Source organism: Lynx rufus, unplaced genomic scaffold, assembly GCF_022079265.1.
Source record: "Lynx rufus isolate CCGP_SWC_20201006 ecotype Redwood Valley unplaced genomic scaffold, mLynRuf1.p SCAF_8, whole genome shotgun sequence".
Lineage (NCBI taxonomy): Eukaryota > Metazoa > Chordata > Mammalia > Carnivora > Felidae > Lynx > Lynx rufus.
This window is the reverse complement of record NW_025814896.1, coordinates 91,357,371-91,376,520: the sequence shown is the minus strand read 5'-3', so window position 1 is coordinate 91,376,520 and position 19,150 is coordinate 91,357,371. Positions and strand designations below refer to the sequence as shown.

General features: G+C 47.6%; 1 protein-coding gene across 1 annotated transcript in view; it reads right to left on the bottom strand.

Annotated features, from left to right (window-relative positions):
• Nucleotides 1-2,227: 2,227 nt before the first annotated feature.
• The window catches only part of HK2 (hexokinase 2), a 62,685-nt gene continuing 45,762 nt past the window's right edge, over nt 2,228-19,150 (bottom strand). The window contains exons 8-18 of the mRNA XM_047068398.1: nt 18,908-19,063; nt 17,397-17,630; nt 16,107-16,411; nt 14,620-14,768; nt 14,269-14,388; nt 10,650-10,745; nt 10,096-10,195; nt 9,815-9,998; nt 8,403-8,558; nt 6,925-7,158; nt 2,228-4,536 (exon numbers count right to left, since the gene is read on the bottom strand). Coding sequence (XP_046924354.1) covers nt 4,392-4,536; nt 6,925-7,158; nt 8,403-8,558; nt 9,815-9,998; nt 10,096-10,195; nt 10,650-10,745; nt 14,269-14,388; nt 14,620-14,768; nt 16,107-16,411; nt 17,397-17,630; nt 18,908-19,063 — 1,879 coding nt within the window. The 3' untranslated portion in view covers nt 2,228-4,391. The remainder of the gene's footprint in view (nt 4,537-6,924; nt 7,159-8,402; nt 8,559-9,814; nt 9,999-10,095; nt 10,196-10,649; nt 10,746-14,268; nt 14,389-14,619; nt 14,769-16,106; nt 16,412-17,396; nt 17,631-18,907; nt 19,064-19,150) is intronic.

The window sequence follows — 19,150 nt, the reverse complement described above, 5'->3', positions numbered from 1 at the left end:
AGGGTTGCGGGAGATTCGCTGTTGGGGGACTGGAGGCTGAGGCAGCCTTTCAGGAGAGGAGCCTGGCAATATGGGATCAGATTAAGCAAATGCACCACCTGTGATCCCGCTAGCCTGCTCCTGCGGATGTGCCCAAAGAGATCATCCAAAGATGATTACGGGGACATGTGTAAAGATGATCCCCGCAGTGATGATTGTGCTGCCAGAGCGGGGTCGAGCCACACGCCCAGCACTGGGAGCCTGGGTGGGAAAACGGTGCATGCGCACATGGGAGGTGGTGCAGTAACTATAAGTAATGGATTAGCTGTATGCACAGCAGCATCTATGGGTCTTTAAAAGCGTGATGCCTGGTGGAAAGCAAAAAAAGACTTACAGCCAACATTTTTAAATTAAAAAGCACGCTCACAAAGCAATAGATGCTACATAAAGACACACAAGTAAGGTGCACATCAACACAATAACACGATCGCTGGTCATGAGTGGAGAATGGGAAAGAGAAATGAGGATAAAGGGGACTAAGTAGATTTTTTAAAAAGCTAAGTCCTTGCAAAGCCTAGAAAATAAATGCGCTGAACTGAGGAGAAGTATGAGTAATTTAGCCTTCTGCACCTGGGGCCTACAGAAAACAAAGCAGCAAAGAAAGAAAGAAAAAAAAGGTGCAACGGGCTTGACAGAAGCTGGAAAAGCTATTTCCCAGCTTCAAGCAACTTGGGTGCAGACTGTCCATTGTTTGAAGGAAATGGTTTTCCCCGGCGGCTGCGAGGGACCCCCTGGAGGAGAGGCGGGAGCTGGGCAGAGAAGCAGCGTGAGCACAGGGGTGGGGACTGCTGAGGTCTCCAAGTGGAGGTGCCCAAATCCCAGAGGGGTGGAGGGCCAGCTGAGGGGGTGCTACAGCTGTTACCACAGAGGTGGAGGCCTCATTTGTGTCCACTGTCCAGCGAGGTAGAGGGGACATTCAGGGTAACACATTAATCCTGTTGTAGATAATAATTTCCTAACAAAAACAGGATCATAATATATTGTTGTGTAACACACTTGCATCACGAAACGGCATGTTGTCAACATTTTCTATGATATTAAATACCCTTCTACAACACTGTCATGGTTTTATGGGGTCCATGCAAGTTACCTATTGCTCAGATCCAGGCCCCACCCTCCACTGGTCACAGTCTCCCTTTCCAGCTGGCTCCTTGCCAGGTTCAGCCAATGGAGACACTGCAAAAAAGTAGAAGATGGGAGGGAGAAGCCAGGGTATTTCTAATTGACTTCCTCCCTAGTCTGTGGTTCCAGCTCCTGTACCGCCGACCCCCCCACCCCCCCCACCCCCCCCCCCAGCTTTTGGACTTGGTCCAGCCAGTGGGATGGAAATGGATCTTTTGGACATTGCTAATCTCTGGGTTGCTTCTCTATACTCTGGCTCCTCAGCTCTTTCATCACCTGTATAACCAACTGGAATAGATTGTCTTCCTGACCAGACCCTCACACAGGGTGGGCAGACCCATTGTATGGAGTGAACGTTTTTTTATTATAAATCATACAGTAGCCAATACCCTCGAAGTGAAATCTTGGTCTCTAACTATCCATTTCCTCTGCACAAATTTCTAGAAAATTACACAAAACATGCTTTTGTTGTATATTGCCTGTTTCCCCCTAAATGGTTGTACCAGTTAGCACTTGCAACAAGAGTGTATGGGATGCTTCCATAATTTCACTGTCAATCAGGGAGGGCCATGTCAGTGGGTGTCAGCGGGGTCTTGTGAGGAATGGATTGCCCAGGTCTGTATTTTGTTTATTGGAGAGAGAGGAAAGGTAAGAGAGAATAGATGCGCATGTTTTTTAGATGTTCACGTAAGTAAGGGCTTTATATCCTGAATGTGAATCACATGCCTACAGAGACCAGCCACAGGCCCCTGAAGGCTCTGCTAATATCTCGGCCAAACTCCCTAAACAGTATTCTGCTGCACCAGTCATGGTTCTTCACCGATGCTTGAAAGTTATAGGCTCAAAAACGGCCTAGGAAAGGTCATCTATCTTCCAGTTCCATTGGAACGGAGTTTCTGAGAAGAGAAATATCTGGGGTCAAGACCAAGTCTTGGCCACATGCCTGTCAAGCAAGCACATACAGTCAAAATCAAGATACTCATTAATTACTCACACCAGTTAGAACATCCTCATATGCCCAACAGATGAGTACATTCTTCAAAATTCTCAGGAATCACACACTGAATATTTTGAAAAATGTTAAAATTTATTAATAGTTAACATCACATAGTTAATTCAACTAGTTCCTTATTATACATGACAACATCTTTACTAGACTGAGTGCTCAATAATTTGAGATTCAACACATCCCGGTCAAAGATTGAGATTCACCATATTTACATCAGGCAAAGCAGCATCAGCAAGGAACTGTCACCTAACTGTGGGGACACAAACATTCAAAATGCATATTCCAGCATTCCTTTTTGGAAACCAACAACACATGTGTAATAGCCACACACACAGCTCTACCTTTAAAAAAGGTGCAATTTCATACACAGTGCCTAATTTTCAAGTTTAAAAGTTAAAAATCATCTCTACTTCTTGGGCATTCTTTAGTGATACACAAACTTAAACATTGTTCTCAGTACAAGTGTGAGAGATGTGCAAAAACTGGGTGATACTGAGTCGTGTCTTTCCTTCCTTGTTTTGATCCTTGATTCCTACTCAATAGTGTTATGGGGCCATTCCCTCTTTACCATGTAGTTGCAGTGTGTGTGGGTGCATATTTTAGGGAAGAAATGGGCTTTTGGACTCAGAATTAACTGCACTCCTGAAAAGTAAGAGTATACAAGATTTTATGCCACCCCACTCTCCCCAACCGCACCAACAGTTTGAAATAAATATTGTGTATAAAAACAGCTCAGCCTAGAGAAGCCCTTGGACAATGCCTCTCATAAAACATTTATGAAACAAACCGATTTTGCTAGGAGGGCACAAATCCACCAAAAGTGTTGTCCCTGAGGTTTTCTTTGTTTGATTGTTTCATTGTTCAGTTTTGGTTTGCTATTAACAGATACTTTTTTTTAAATGTTTTTGGTGGCTTCCTTTATCTTCTTGGAGAGCTTAAAAAATACTACTGACTGCCCTAAGAATGACAATTCCTAAGCAGTGAGTCTGTCTGAAATGATTCCTGTTTCCTTTGGTTAAAAGCCTGGGTAATATTGCCCCAGGAAGGTCTAGACAGAGCAGCCAGTCACTATGGTTTTTTTCAGTCCATAGACCCAGCTTCCCTCACTGTTCCCTGCCTTCCACGTTTCTGAGTCTGCAGGTTAAAAAGGAGCCGGGAAGGAGCTACTTGGCCATTCACTCACCTTGAAGAGGCTTCCCTTCTCTTCCCGTAGGCGAATGAGGTATTTCTAGTAACCTGTCAGTATCTTCACCTTCCATCCTGAAATTACACTCATCTACTACAGAGGCCAAGTCTGAAGACACCCTGTGTATTTATACACATAACAAATTGACATATAAATACATTACATACAGCCCATCGTTACATACAGTGTCAAGATAAAGGAGCAGATGTACTTCATGAAGTAAATAAATTTCAAACATAAATTAAAATGAAAGTAGGGTTGTTTCCACTTCTGCAGGAAAAATTTTAAAAACAGACCAAAAAAGTCTCCCCATCCCCCCAAAGGTCCATTGCTCATGGATGACTCAGGAACCCACAAGGAGATAAGACAAGCCCACTTGCAGGATGTGTCAACTCATGGCTTTGATTTTGCTTGCTCAGATTCGGGATGCTTTAATTCCAGGAAGAGCATCGCTGGAACCCATCAGGCTTGAAAAGTGAGGTTAAAGAGGGGCCGTCACATGGCTATCCATGGATTTCCCTCCATCGCTGCCTCTTCTCCCACCCCGCCACTTCTGCCTGTGGAGGATCAGGCTCAAGTTATTGGAGATCCCCACAGATCTCAGAGCAGAAACGACATCCACCTCCATACTGGGGAATGCTCTTTACCTAGAAATGTCACGTTCAGGGTCCATGGTGAAGCAACTGTATCTTTTCATTAGTGTCCCCATTCTGTGAGATTATACAGGGACATGGAATTTGGCCAGGGGGATTACTAAAGGTTAAAATTTGCCTTCTTAAGTTTTCAGAGAACCAATAGGAAGAGTTGTGACAAGTATGAACAAGTCCTTACTTCAAAACCTATTTATCTCAGGAGGGCTAAGTCTTGGGCGCTGAACTCTGCAGTGAGTACACATAGAGACAACACCCAGTCCGACGGGTCTTCCTCTGCCAAAGAAAACCCAAGGGGTCTGTCTCTGACACAGGGGATGACATCTTATAATTTAAAGGAGGGAAGTGAGGGAACTCCAGGAAGTCCCTTCCAATTTCAGGGACTCTATCGCTGTCCAGCCTCACGGATGCGGCAGGCCACAGCAGTGATGAGAGCTGCCCCCTTCCCGCTGCCATCCTCTGACTCCAGGAAGGACACATCACATTTCGGAGCCAGGTCTTTCACCGTCTCATGCATGACTTTGGCAAAGCTGTAAACGTGGGGAGGAAGACACAGGAAAAAAAACTTCCTTAGTCATGATTGATTTGTGTCCTCAGAGATGAGACCCTAAGAAGTTATGCTGGAAACCCAAGAATTATTAAGATGAGCAAGAGGACGACAGCTACCATGTATTAAACACTCTGTATTGTGTATCTGAAAACCAAGGCTTGTGAAGGCTGGCAACATGCCCAAATTCTATCTCATAGCAGGCAACTGGGGAGCAGAGATCCTTGTAAGACAATCATCAGAGATTCTGGAAGCTGTGTTCTTGAAAGTAATCAGGGGCGCCTGGGGGCTCAGTCGGTTAAGCATCCGACTTCGGCTCAGGTCATGATTTCGTGGTTCGTGAGCTCAAGCCCTGCATCGGGCTCCGTGCTGACAGCTCAGAGCCTGGAGCCTGCTTCGGATTCTGTGTGTGTGTCTCTCTCTCTGCCCCTCCCCCACTCACATACTGTCTCTCTCCCTCCTTCAAAAAATAAACATTAAAAAGATTTTACATGCTAATTTGGATGTAAATTTTTACAAATAAAAAATAAAATTAAAAAAATTAAAAAAACAATAAATAAAAATAAATTTAAATTAAAAAAAAAGTAATCAGTGGAAGAGAAGTTCAACAGTCATAGGTATCACAAGTATACCCTGCAGAAGGACATATCTTGTCCTTAAATTCTGGAAGATAATGCCCCATGCACTTGATACTTCATTTTCCAGGGGTATGGACTCACATCAGATCCACATCTAATCCAAAATGACACTAAAGATAAAAGGAGCAGGTTCATGGGTGGCTGTAGGCCCCATTACGGTGATCACAGAGCCTTTCAATATGGGACTAGAGAAAGAGATGGTCACCATGTACCCCAACATAGCAGGGTCAGGAAGGCCTCCTCATCTATGAAGCAAGCCTCAGTGCCAGTGGCTTGGCTTCTGTCCCCCTCCCAACTCTCCTCTGGGACCAAGATTCCTACTCTTCAGTGACATTGACCATCAAGACAAGGGACTTGCGACTTCTCAAGTTTCCCTCTTTTAACTATCTGTGTAAACTCTGGGCAAATCCCTCAACTCCTCGAGAAACAGTCATGCTGCGAGCAGGCAACATTTCAATAGAGGCGTCTCTCTTTCCTCACTCTGCCTCACCTACTGCCCAGACCAGGGTAACAGCTCTGTTCTTTTAACTTTGAGCTAAAAAGCTTGTAGGGGGGAGGGGCGGGGGGAAGGGATTGGGGTACTTCCTAAATTAAAAATGATTCATTCAAAACAAATGCAAATGAGTGAAGAAGGGAGAGGAACAATGGCTGATGAGAGAAGAAGAGAGATGGAGAAACAGGAAAAAGCGTAGAAAGAAAGGAAAATTCAGTGCTTCCACATTGGGGGAGTTTGAAGGACACGCTTTATAAAAAGGGCCAGACGGGGGTGCTGGGTAGCTCAGTCAGTTGAACTATCCAGACTCTTGATTTCAGCTCAGGTCGTGATCCCAGGGTCCTGAGATTGAGCCCTGCCAAGAGCTCTACACTGAGTGCGGAGCCTGTTTTGAGATTCTCTCTCTCTCCCTCTGCCCTCCCCCATGCTATGCCTGTGCATGCTCTCTCTCTCTCTCTCTCTCTCTCTCTCTCTCTCTCTAAAAAAAAAAAAAAAAAAATTTAAGGGCAAGACAGTAGATCCACTTTCAGCTTTGTGGTAACTACTCTGCCATTGTAGAGTGAAAGCAGCCAGAGACAACATATACATGAGTGGGCATGGCTCATGTTTACAAAAACAGTCATGGCTATAATCTACCAGCCCCCACACCAAACTGCAGAAAATATCTCGCTCCAGAGTTCCCCTACATTTCCTAGAATGTTCACAGGAGCAGTGTTTGTAACAGACAAAATCTAGAAATAACCCAATATCCATTAGCAGAACAGTAAACTATAGTATACTCATTCAAAGGTATGCTACGCAGCCCTGAAAATTAATGAACTGCAATTGCATTCTTCCATGTGGATGCATCTCAAAGCTATAAATGCTGTGTGGGGAAAGCCAGTCACAAAAGAGGAGATGCCATAGGACTCCCCTTATGGCAGGTTCAAAATTAAGTAAAATGGAACCATAGCGATGCATACACAGATAAGCAGGGAAAGGAAGCAAGGGACTAAGTCACCAGAGTACCTTCCCTGGCAGGGGACAGGGGCATAGCGCCTGAGTCTTCCAAGCTGGGTGGTAACACACAGACCTACTTCTGGTTCTTAACCTTTAAAGTAAAGCATATATATTATAGACACTCATTTGGAATGTCAGGTGCTTTGCTATAAACTAAGAAGAGAGAGGAAGGAAGGAAAAGCAAGGAAAGAACAGATGGAGAAAGAAAGTTGGACAAGGAGAGTGGAGGTCAGGCACTCACTGAGGATGTAGCTTGTAGAGGGTCCCATCCACGCCTACTGTCACTTTGAGGGTGTCCAACCCACGGTTTTCTCGTATTTTGTCCACCACGGCGGCCATGCCCGCACCACAAAGCTGGGCCGCCCGCCGTGCCACCACCGTGCACACCTCTTTGACGATGATGCTGTCGTCACAGGTGCTCTCGAGCCCCAGGTGGTGCAGGATGGCTCGGACCTGCAGCAGGGCTAGGCAGTCACTGGGGGGGGGGGGGGGGAGGGGGGGGCAGACAGGGAGTGGTCAGTCACATACACCAGGGGCTGGTGGCCCACCCACCACTCCAGGGGACTGGTCATGTAGGAGCTCCCTGAGAGGTGGATCCTGTTCTTGAACTCAGTTCAGGAACCCATCCTCATCCCACTGGACCACATGGAGCCCACCTGAGTGTGACGGGAACGTAAAGAAACGGGCTCCTATTCCAGTTTGCCCAGGCGAGGCGGGGCACTGCTACCAAACAACTGGCACTCAAGAAAAAAGGTAATTCACCATCTACGTATTCCACTCATTTGGAAAGAATAAAGACAGTGACAAGGCTTGTAGTTGGCATTTTCAGCTCTTTCTTATCCATTTTCTTGTTGCTGTTCACAGGTCAGCAGGACAAGCATCACCTGCCAGCAGAGACCCTGTTCTGTCTCTGCTCCCCCACCCGGGGTGGTCTGATAACTACTCGCGGCTCAGGAAACAAATGTAAATACAATTGTAAGAAAATAAATATTATATAAAGGGAGCTGTTTTAGAACCCTGGAATCAGCTTCCTGCACACAGACAGACATGCACACTAGAACATATTCTTTCTATTCACTGGTGCAGATGTCCTGGGGCCCCACTCATGCCAGTCATCCAGTTCCTGTTTTCCCATACACCTGACAGTAATGCATAGCATTAATTATTAAAGGGCTCCGAAATTCACTATGGTAATTTGGAACGGTCTTTGCTTCCATTAGACTGGAGGAGGGGGGTTTTGCTTTAATGAGCCACCACATGGCCTGATTTCTTCTGCATTGCCATTGCCTGGCATGCCCATCTTCACTCGATCCTGGCTGCCTTATTACCACAGCAGCAGTTAAGAAGCACCTCCCCCCAGATGCAAGCACTTTAATAGGCTAGCTTCCTTTGTGCATTCCAGTTTATATCCTATGAGCAGGTATCTTTCTACCTTTGATAGTTGATCTAAAACCCACCCACATTACTTTGCATGGGGGGAGGGGGGGTGCCTTGTGCCAGCTCAGCAGGATTTTTCATGAGAATGTTATATATTTGCCCTTAAAATGCCAACTATCCATAACTTTAAATAAACACTATAGACAACAAATGTGTTTGCTACTAAACTGACCTTTATGTAAGCCATGCCCCGACCTTACTTGAGCTACGGAAATCCTTCAGCTTGTCTGTCCATGAGAAGGAGGATACGGTCCCACCCTACCCCGGGCCCTAAATTCTCACCTCTCAATCTGAGACAGGAACTTGGTTTCAAAGATTCCTCTTGTCTTGAGTCGTTCTGAGATGCGGCCACGGAAGAGCAGCCCACGCTTGGTGAAATCGATGAGGATGTTACGGACAATCTCGCCCAAATACATGCCACTGATCATTTTCTCAAACCTGCAATGCAGATAATGTGCATGGAGGTGAAGCAGGAAGGTGAGATGCCCAGCACATTAGAAAGTAGAGGGCATGCAGGTTCCCCCTGGTGGGAAAGGAAGTGCTATTTGATTCACTTGGGCAGGATTCCTGGTATCTGCATACATTGACCCACAGCCTTCGGCAAAACTGGCTACAGTGCCTGAGGCCCATGGGGTTCCCTGGGATCATCTCCATCTTCTGGGCTCATCTCCCTTCTGGTGCTTACTCCCAACTCCAAGAAGGAAAACACACTCAAACCCCATCTCCAAGAAAACGGCAGGATGCTGAGTCTTAATCCTTAACTTCATCAGACATTCAGCATGTTTTCTCTCCAAACTAATCATTATCACTTTACTTGAGTGCCAACTGGAGAAGCCCTGTCTTGGCCACCAGAACTGATGTGACAGCTCAGTGGCTTGAGGGCCTTTTGGCCCTCAATAGTGCCTTTAAAAAAGCTGAGGCCCCCAGTTGCAACCAAGACCCCCATCCCCACTCCATCTTGTCCCACCCTTTCTTTCATTAATGACACTTATCTGGCCCCTAGAGGCATTTTCGTCTGTGACTTGTACTCTTGACCAAAGTATATTCTGCAGAACTATGGTCCCTGATTAATCCAATTAGGAAACACTACACACAACATCTTCCCAATGGGAAGTGTGCTTGCAGCTCAGAGCACCTCCCCATCATGCTTTGTGAGGCTAGGGCTGGCCCTTGTCCAGTCCTGACTATAGAGGATGTTACATAATGAATGGATGAGGAGGAAGAGACTCCTGTTTGCTTCCTGTTCCTCTCTGTTACACCAGCTTCTTTACCCTACTATCAGCAGATGACTCAACTGTCTTTCCTCACAGTCCCAGACCTAGGTTTCAACACCATCCCTTCCTGTTCTCACAGGCAGTGGTAAGAAGGCATTTCCTAGTTCTGACATTTCCTAGTTCTGTGTTCCTCAGTATCCCCTTTACATCTTTTCATCCTTCTAAAACCTGTGTCACCAGTTCCCTTTAAGAAATGCTCCTCAAAACACAACTCTTGTTTTCCCAACTGGATTTTGAAGGTGTCATAGTCCAAGCGGTAGTACTTCCCGGATGTTATTTGAAAACCCTTGCCAAGGAAATTTCTTCTATTGACGTCTCAGAAACAGGTGTCCTGGGACTTGCTGTTGCAGAGGATCTGACCACTTGCTACAGTGCAGCCGGGGTACATGTACCAGGACTCGCAGGCACTGGGGTACCTACCTCTGTTTGCCAGGGTTGAGAGAAAGCTCATCCACAGCCACATCAAATTCTGTGCGGAAGTCATCCAAGCACCCGTTGTCCCCGAAGGCCCCCCACTCCATGTTGACACACATCCGGCCCTCCTCCCCTTCCACCAGCTCCACGTTCCGCATCTCCTCCATGTAGCAGGCGTTGCTGCCCGTGCCTGCCAATCACAAACACGTCAGGGCCTCACTCTGCACCGTCCCCACACCCGTCTGAGGCCATGGGTCACAGCGCAGGAAGGACTGCTGGGGCTTTACCAACAATGAGGCCGATTTCACAGTGAGGGTCTTCATAGCCACAGGTCATCATCGTCCCAACTGTGTCATTCACCACGGCGACCACATCCAGGTCAAACTCCTGAGAGGGCAAAAGCAGATCCCCAGTCCACCAAAGAACCACAACATGTTCTTTCAGACCCTTGCAAGGGAGACTGATATGTATAGAAAGTGTATTTGATACAGCCTGGCTCATTCTCACTTTTTGTTCAAATGTCACCTCCTCAGAGACCTTCCCCGGTTGTGCTATTTAGGAGTGCCCTTCTCCAGCCCACTCACTCTGTCCTCACCTGACTTCATGTCTCTTCACAGCTCTAAGGCACCTGACATTAGCTCATGGGTTTGTTTATAGTACCAGAGTTTGTTGTGGTCATTCCTGAAGCCCCAGTGCCAAGAGCAGGGCTCGACACGCAGCAGACACTCGGTCACCACCGGAGGACCACGCTAATTCTCCCCCTAACCCACGCAACCACACCCAACACTTCCCCACTTTCCGAACACGGGTCATTCTGGGCCTCGTGGCATGCCTCTCCCACCTCTCGCCGGTGAATGGCTTCCTTCAGCAGGGTGACCACATCCTCTCCCTCGCAGCCCGATGCCTTGAAGCCTTTAGTCCACTTGAGGAGGATGCTCTAAAAGTCACATAAGAGCACAGATGAGGACAGCAGAGGAGGGTTCCTGTGTCATTCCTGGGGCCCAGCTGTGCCTCTTGTTCTCAACCTCACCAGGTAGTACAGATTCCCTTTAATGACCAATCATCCCTCTCACAAATGATTGCATACCCCCTATGCGTGTGTTCCATTGTTTAATACTCACAGCAAACTGGTGACATAGTTATCATTATTGTGCCCATTTTCTAGGTAACTGTGGCTCTGGAGTAACTTGCCCAAGGCCTGAAGCTTAGGGGAGAGGAGCGGGACTCACCCCCAGGCCAGCTGACGCCATGGGCCCCTAAGTACCACATCACTGTCCCTGCAGGGAGCTAAGTTCTATACAAGTGCTTCTTTTGCTGGGAAAAGCAGTTTGCTCTGCCCTGTCCTATATTCATATCAGAAGGGTCAGAGTCTGTCTCTTCATTGTCAAATTCCAAGATGGTGTGAGCAAGTGCCCTGCTTGGGTGACAGTTGGGTGACAGCTAGGCTTCACGTCATCCCAGTGAGGGAAGCACTCTAGGCTCTTCAGAGTCACCCATAAGCCACTCGTCTTTAATGTGGCCGTCTGCCGTGTCACAGGGCCCTCTGGGGAATACACACATGGAGATTTTACATATGGGAGAAGTGTTTTGGTTATTGTCCCCTGGTTTCCTCTTTGCTGCTGGAACCCATCGGAAAACAGCATCAAGAACTATTGGGCCACCTCCCTGCAAGGCCAGAATCCATAAATGGACTATGTGCTCACTACCCACCCTCTTTCATGGTTTCTCCAGGCCTTGCTCAGCCTCACCCCTGCTTGGCATTTCATGGCCCAGGAGTTTAGAGTCACAAGTCAACCTGGATGTGTCACGCTGTGTTCAGATCCCAGGAGATTTGGAAAAATAAGACATGATCCCAGCAGTGTCTTGGCTTACATACCTACATCCAAACAACTGTGTGCTCATCTCTAGCTGTCTTGCCTACAAATTAGCTTCACATCTCTAATGAAATTTTATATTTAGCACTTTCAAGTTTACAGAATGATCAAATAACATTATTTCAGGTGGTCCTTAATAATAAGACACGCAGAGAGGCCCGTGAAGCTGGGGAGACTTGACCAGGGCCACGAGGTGGTCAAGGCAGCTTGGGGCTTCTGGGCCTCAGCACCTGCTGATTTTCCACTCAATAAGACAATCTTACCAGAGCAGATCCCGGCTCACAGACCGATTGAACAACAGAGAGAACGCAGCCTCTGTTTGATCTGCTCTTAATTTTCACAGTGCTAGATGGAACACGTACTCCCTACAGAAACTTAGAACGTAAAGAATGAAATCTAACACAATGACCTGGAATCTTACCATGCAGGTAGAAACAGTGAATATGTTGTTGGGTTACCTGATAAACTCTTAAAGATAGATACATGCTGGCATGAAAAGTAAGGCATGTCTATTTAAAAATATTTCAGCAGGAAAATCCTAGAAGCAAACACACTGGAGTCCTATGTTCTCATCTTCTGATGATGAAGGTATTTTTTGTGGGTTTCTATACTATAGAGACTATCTTTTTCTTAAAAACATTTTTGTTAGTCTTACCACCAGTTTTTTCCCACATCATTGAAATTTCTTCCAAAAACATTCGTTGCTGATACCCGGCAGTGAATGGCTCAGAACTTATTAACTATTTCCCAACTGTTGAACAATTGGGTTAGTTTCTAATGTTTTCATTATAATAAGCAATGTTTCATTAAGAAACATGTAAATATTTATCTGCACGTTTGGTAATTCCCTTTGGTAAACTGATGTAAATGGAGAAGCCTTTGAAAACCCGGTGCATTGACACTGAGAAACATAATGTGAAAAGACAAAGGAATCAGAAAAACTGGGGAGAGGGAATTGGTATAAGCTTCCAGTGACAGGGTAAGTGAGTACTCAGGATGGAATGAACATCATGATGGCAACAGCAAGCACTACCATAGGGTATATTAGAAAGTTAAGAGTAGATCCTAAGAGTTCTCATCACAAGGAAAACGAACCACTTTTATTCTTTTTCTTTTTTTGTATCTGTAGGAGATGACAGATGTAAACTTATTTGTGGTGATCATTTCACAACATATGTAAGTCAAATCACTGTGCTGTACACCTTAAACTTATACAGTGTGCATGTTAATATCTCAATAAAACTGGAAAGGAACAGAAAAGTGAAAAGCAACACTGCACCCCTAACACTGGACAAATGGTGACACATGTTGGGAAATACTGGATTAGGCAAGGGTTTTTATTGCACGACGTCCTAAAACCTTCACTGTACTGGTGCACATGAATTTAACTCAGAGGGGAGGAGGAGGAAGCATTTACAAAACTCAGCTGAGCAACAGGAGGGTTGCTATTCCGGGGATCCTGTGGGAAATGCTGGCCTTTCTTCCCTACTGGACCAACCTCCCTGCACCTGTGACATTTCCCACCTACGTGCCCTCCTCCACACTGCCAGGCCTGCCTGCCTTTCTTCCCCATCAACTCATGCTTTGGACTTGGAAGATGATCCAAGTATTTTTCATGCCTTCCAGGTATGTGCTCGGGTGACATCACACTGCGCATCCTCGGGGCCTTGGAACCCCATCAGCACCACGTTCCAAACAGCAGCTCATGCCTTCCTGAGCTTGCTTACATCACAGTTTGTTTGTAAGCACCTCAAGTAGGAATCATGCCTTTTGTACCCTGGCCACTCTGTCTACCACATACTGACCAGTTGTGAACATGCATGTGAGCTTCTAGAAGACCAATGGAGACAGAGGAACAACTGCTTAGACAACAGTATTCTAACATCTAATATGCTGATAATCAATGCAGAATAAGCCCAAGCATGACCTACTCAGCTCTCCTACATTCTCAACACACCATGTCCGGGATATGTGAGAGCACCAGCTCTTTGCCCACCTGCTTCATTCCTGCATGCCAAGTTGAAAGGGAATGAAAAGCAAAGCTAAGACTAGAGAAGCACCAGAGCATCTTAACAACAGAAGATTAATGAAAATGTCCCAAGCCCAAAATAGGCCTCAGGAGCAGGTGAGCATCACTGAAAACATGGCTTTGGGTATCGGGAAACCAGAATTCAAATCTTGTCTTGGCTATTCCCAAGCCTTCTGATCTGAAGCAAGATACTTGGCATCTCTATAGACTTTGTTTTCCTTTCTGCAAAATGAGCATATGAACACCTATCTTACACAGTTGCTGTGAGCGTTAAGTAAGATAATGCACATAGGCAGCCTAGCACAGTGCTTGGCAGATAGTACTTTAAAAATGTTCGTTGCTAATATTTGGTTAGCATCATCATCATCCCTAAGATTGTTACCTACTTTACCTCTACCAGTTCCAACTGAATCATTCCCATCAACAGGCCCCTCATCATAACTGCTTACTCATGCCCTTCTTTTCCTCCTCACAGCTCAACTTTCTGCCCCGCTCCAAACTCTGGCTGGTGGAGAGTCCATTAAGCCCACAGGCAAGCCCTCTGGGAAGGCGGTTACCTCATCCAGGCTGTTCTGCTGGCAGGGGAAGGAGAAGGTGAAACCCAGAGGCAGGGACACACCCTTCATGCCCATGTACTCAAGGAAGTCGGCGATGCACTGGACGATGTGGTCAAAGAGCTGCAGGGAGAAGACAGGCTCTGAGGGAGGGGCCCTGGCCAGGGCAGGCTGCCCCCAGCAGCTCCTGTCAGGAGAAATGCAAGCTCAGGCACTAACATGAGTGAAGACAAGGCCAGGGCCCTGGCCCACCTAGCCTTCCCTGGGACCATGGCTGAGCAGAGAAAGCACTGTCCTCCAGGGTGAGAAGTGAATGTCTGCTGGGGTCCCCTCCCAGAAGCCACTTTGACTCACCTCATCCCCTGTGCCATGCATGACCTCCTGTGGGATAGAGTAGATCTTGTTGTGCATCTCCACTCCGCGCCTCTTCCCATTCCTCACACGCACCAGCAGGACGCGGAAATTGGTACCCCCAAGGTCCAAGGCCAGGAAATCACCTTTCTCTGCAATATAAACCCGGGAAGATGACACACTGGGGCACAGCAGAGGGTGACAGTCTAAAGCACTTTCCCCTAATGGGGAGCTCTCCTGGCAGCCCCTCAACACCCTCAGGGATGATGGACTGTGTGCTCCACCTAACAGGAAAGAAAAGTAAGACCCCTGAGGGCCAGAGCCGTGCTGTCTCCTTAGCGGTCCTCAGATGAGTTCAGGTGGGTCCCAGAGGTCACAATGAGCTCTGCAGGAAACCAGAAATTGTGATACAGTATACTCAAAAATATCTAAACATGTCATTTGTGCTAAATCAAAGGCCACCTTATGTTAGCTTCTAGAATAGAATAAAAAATAGCAGAGTTCAACTCTTTAAAGGAAATTGAAGGGAAATCTTTTCACATGAGAAAACCCTCCTTTGTTGGGCAATCATAAGGTGCTACGTGCCTCAAACATACTCCTCACGCAGCCCTCAGGCAGCCATGAGAAAGAGGCACTGCATTTTCCTCTGATGGAGGAGGGAGACCTGGCTGACCTAGGCTGAGTCACTCGCTCAGGCCCACAGAGCCAGAAGAGGGTAGAGCAGGGACCAAGGCCCAGTCTTGGCCCAACTGCTACACTGGCTTACTCAACGTCAGTTCTCTCCGAATTGGGAAAAGATCTCCATTTCTTAATTTGTAAGACCTAAACCACAGGTCAGCAATCTTTTTCTACAAAGGGCTGGGCAGCAAACATTTCAGGTTTTGGGAGCCACAGTCCCTGCTGCAACCACACAACTTTGTCATGGTGGTGCAGAGCAGCCATAAATAATATGTGGACAAATGGGCATGGCTGTGTATTAGGAAAACTTTATTTAAAAAAATAGGCAGTGGGCCAGATGTAGCTCATGGGCGTTAGTTTGCCAACCCCTGACCTAGGATTTATAAGAACTGGCCCTGGAACCAAAAACTCCTGGGTTTGAATCCCAGCTCTGCCATTTTTTAGCTGTGTGAACTTGGGCAGGTTTCTTAATTTTTCAGTGTCTCAGTTTTGTGCCAAGCATATTAGTTTGTTAACAAAATTAATTACTAATTGCTGTTAACAGTTAAAAATTAAGTTTATATGTGTAAAGCACTTACAGAAGTGTCTGACACATAGTAAACATTCAGTAAGTGTTGATCATTATTACTATTCAGTTTGTAGCAGGGGAATGCCTTGCCTGAGCTTACTGAACACTAGAATTGCCTAGTGCTAGAGCTGAAGAAACATGTTCTGGTCCAAATATCCAAAGCCATGGCTAAGGGAGTCCTCCTGGGCATCAACACCATGAAACAGGCCCAGCACCGCGAGCTGGGAGGCAGCCTGCCGCATACCTGTGCCATCAGGGGTGGCACACACGTAGGTGGGCAGCATCTTGACGGGGGCAATGGCGTGGGTCTCCTTGCTCAGACCTCGCTCCATTTCTACCTTCATCCTCTTCTTAACCTCCAGCAGCTGCTCACGGTTCAGCTTCAGAGACTCCAGGGTATTCTGGCGGGCTCTGTGTTGGTCAGCCAGCCGGTAGGCCACTGCCGTCACCATGGCTGCCCCCTTGCCACTGCCATCCTCGGAACGCAGGAAACGGACGTCGCAGTCGGGCACGAGGCGCCGAACCGTCTTGTGAAGACGCTTGGCAAAACTGCAGTCACCAAGACGGGGTAAGACATGGGTGTCCGCGGTTAGGGTCAATGGTGCAAAGGGCTCACCGCCTCAGCTCAAAGGCCGGGAGGCACCTGCAGGAGCAGATGCCACCCTGATCATCCTCTCCCCACTCTCCCAAGTCAGGGTCATCACCGTGTTAATTAAAGCTCAGCTATGCAACTGTGACCGCCCTGGCTGGGTGAAGGGAAGGACTGTTGTAGGAAGTCACTACCCACCGCACACAATCACAGTAAGTAATGTAGTAAGACCCTGTATCTCAGGCCGAACACTACCGAATCAGAATCTGCCTCTTAACAAGATCCTCAGGTGATTCATGTGCACTAGACTAGAAAACCAGGGAATGCTAGGCCTGAGACCTTCTGCATCAACCATTCAGTTAATGAAGGCCCGTTGACCCGGCGCTCCTATTAGATAAAAATGATTAGATAATGAGTAAGTACAATAGAGAGATGGCCAGGTCCCAACTGAAATTTGAATATCTTGGACCCAAGGGATCCAAACATGGAGGGGAGGGCAGGATGAATTCAATACCCAGATCAGCCAGAGGCTGAACTAGGGTGTCCCCTGGCAGAAGACACAGTACCCGCAGAGCCCACCCAGAATCATGAGAGAGTCAAAGAAACAAGTACAGAGAAACCCTAACTCCTAAACAGGAGGGTGGCAGAAAGAGCACTCCCCCTCCCCCGCCCCCCACCACCAGCCAGGGGGGCCCTGGATAGAGCTGGAGTCATCGAGAGCCTTCAGAGATGGCTTGAACCCCTGCCAGGGACACACCTTCCTGATCCTCACATGCCCAGCTGGGAGCTAATTCTACAGAGCTCCTCAACTCCGCGTCCCTCCCCACTGTGCCAGAATGCAAACCAGAGTTGGCTGGGCAGTCACTAGGGTCTCTCTCAGGCCTGTCAGTGGTCTCCAAGTGTTCTGGGGGCCCTGTCACTATGGGTCCCAGCACGCTGACTCACTGAGGGTGCTTCTTGTAGACAGAACCATCAACCCCAATGGTGGAGCGCAGCCTCTCCTCGCCCTTGTTCTCCTTGATGCGCCGCAGCACGGCTGCCAGGGTGGCTGCACACAAGCTGGCTGAGCGTGTGGACACGATCTGGCACACCCGGTGAGTGGCCACGCAGTCCTCCTGCGTCGGGTCTATGCCCAGCCGCACTAGCACCTCACGGGCCTTCCGGATGCCGTCCTTCTCCCTAGGAAACAGAAGGACAGTGTGTGGGCATGTGTCCAACCCACTGTGGCCAGGGGGAGGGGGTATGTCAGCTGACAAGGAAACCGTTCAGCTCCAGCCAATACCATCTCCCAGTGAGGGTAGAGAAAGGGGAAAACACAACAGAGCCAACATGAGGCTCATCTCACACACACACACATACACACACACACACACACACACACACACACACACACCACACACACTGCTCAAGTACCCCTTTTTCCCACTGAGAAAAACTAATATTTTTTATGGGTACATGATGTAAGGACAAGGCCTTGCTCTCATGGCTTCACACATCAAGGTGTGTGTGTGTGTGTGTGTGTGTGTGTGTGTGTGTGTGTGCATGCTGTGTTTGCTTATCTAGGGGTAGATGGAACAGTGTCCCGCGGTGGAGCCCACCCCATTTTCTCTCTGTGAAGCAGCCAGCTCATTGCCTTTCACGAGGGAGCAGGCACTGCTCTAATCTATGCGAGAGACTGTGCTAGAGTCTGCTGCAGTGAGCTTAGCACTCTCCTCAGGGGAGCTAAGTGCCTCACCAGTATACATCCTTCCATCCCCTCAGGGCTTAACAAGCAGGCACAATCCGCTCAAGAGTTTCCATCTGAAGGTATAGGAAACTGTTTCACTGCTCCCTTTAGCACCCAAACCCCCACCTCTCCATCATTTGGTCCCTGAAACGACAGGGCCAGCTCAAGCAACAAGTGGAAGTCTCTAGAACAGGAAAGTAGACCCAACTCTTTGGATACTGTTAACTGAAAAAACAAAAATCAGGCCACCCTCACTCCCACCCATGTCGCTCTGGGAAATGCAGGCCTCAGATCTACCTATTGGAACTAAGTGGGTAAATTTTAGAGCCATGCAAGGCTCTAAACAGGGACCTCTCCTTCTGTTATGAAGAAGATGTCAAGAGAGAGCCTTTTTGGAGAATCACCAACAGAGAAATAAATGTCAGAGCTTCTGAAGGGAAAGAAAGTAGATGCATATGGGTCATCAGGGGGCTCCCTGGGAGCCTCCAGCATTCAGCCCGGCCCGACACCCACCCATGCAATACCATGAGCCACTTAGGTAGTGCACAAGAGTGGAGACTATCTGGAAAGTGAAGTCAAGCTACAGGCCCGCCGTGGCCTATGTTGAGCAAGGCCCTCCTGCTGTCCAAATCTGAAGGGTCAAGGGTCAGTGCCCCTTCCTCATTCCCCAACAGCCTGTCCACTCTTCTGGGGATCCAGTGAACAGAGAGACAAGGACCAGGAAGCTTACCCTTCAATATCTGAAACATCTTTGGTCTCAAAATGGCCAGTGGCGAGGAGCCCTGGGCTGAGCTTCCCCCCAAAAAGCAGCTCCTCCTTGGCCATCTTCACCAGGATAAGTCTCACCAGTTCACCCATATACATCCCACTGATCATCTTCTCAAATCTGCAGGGAGATACAAACCAAACAATAAGTACATGTAAGCGGAGGCACAATGACATATTAACTTGATGGCGCTGCTAGGAGTAAGAT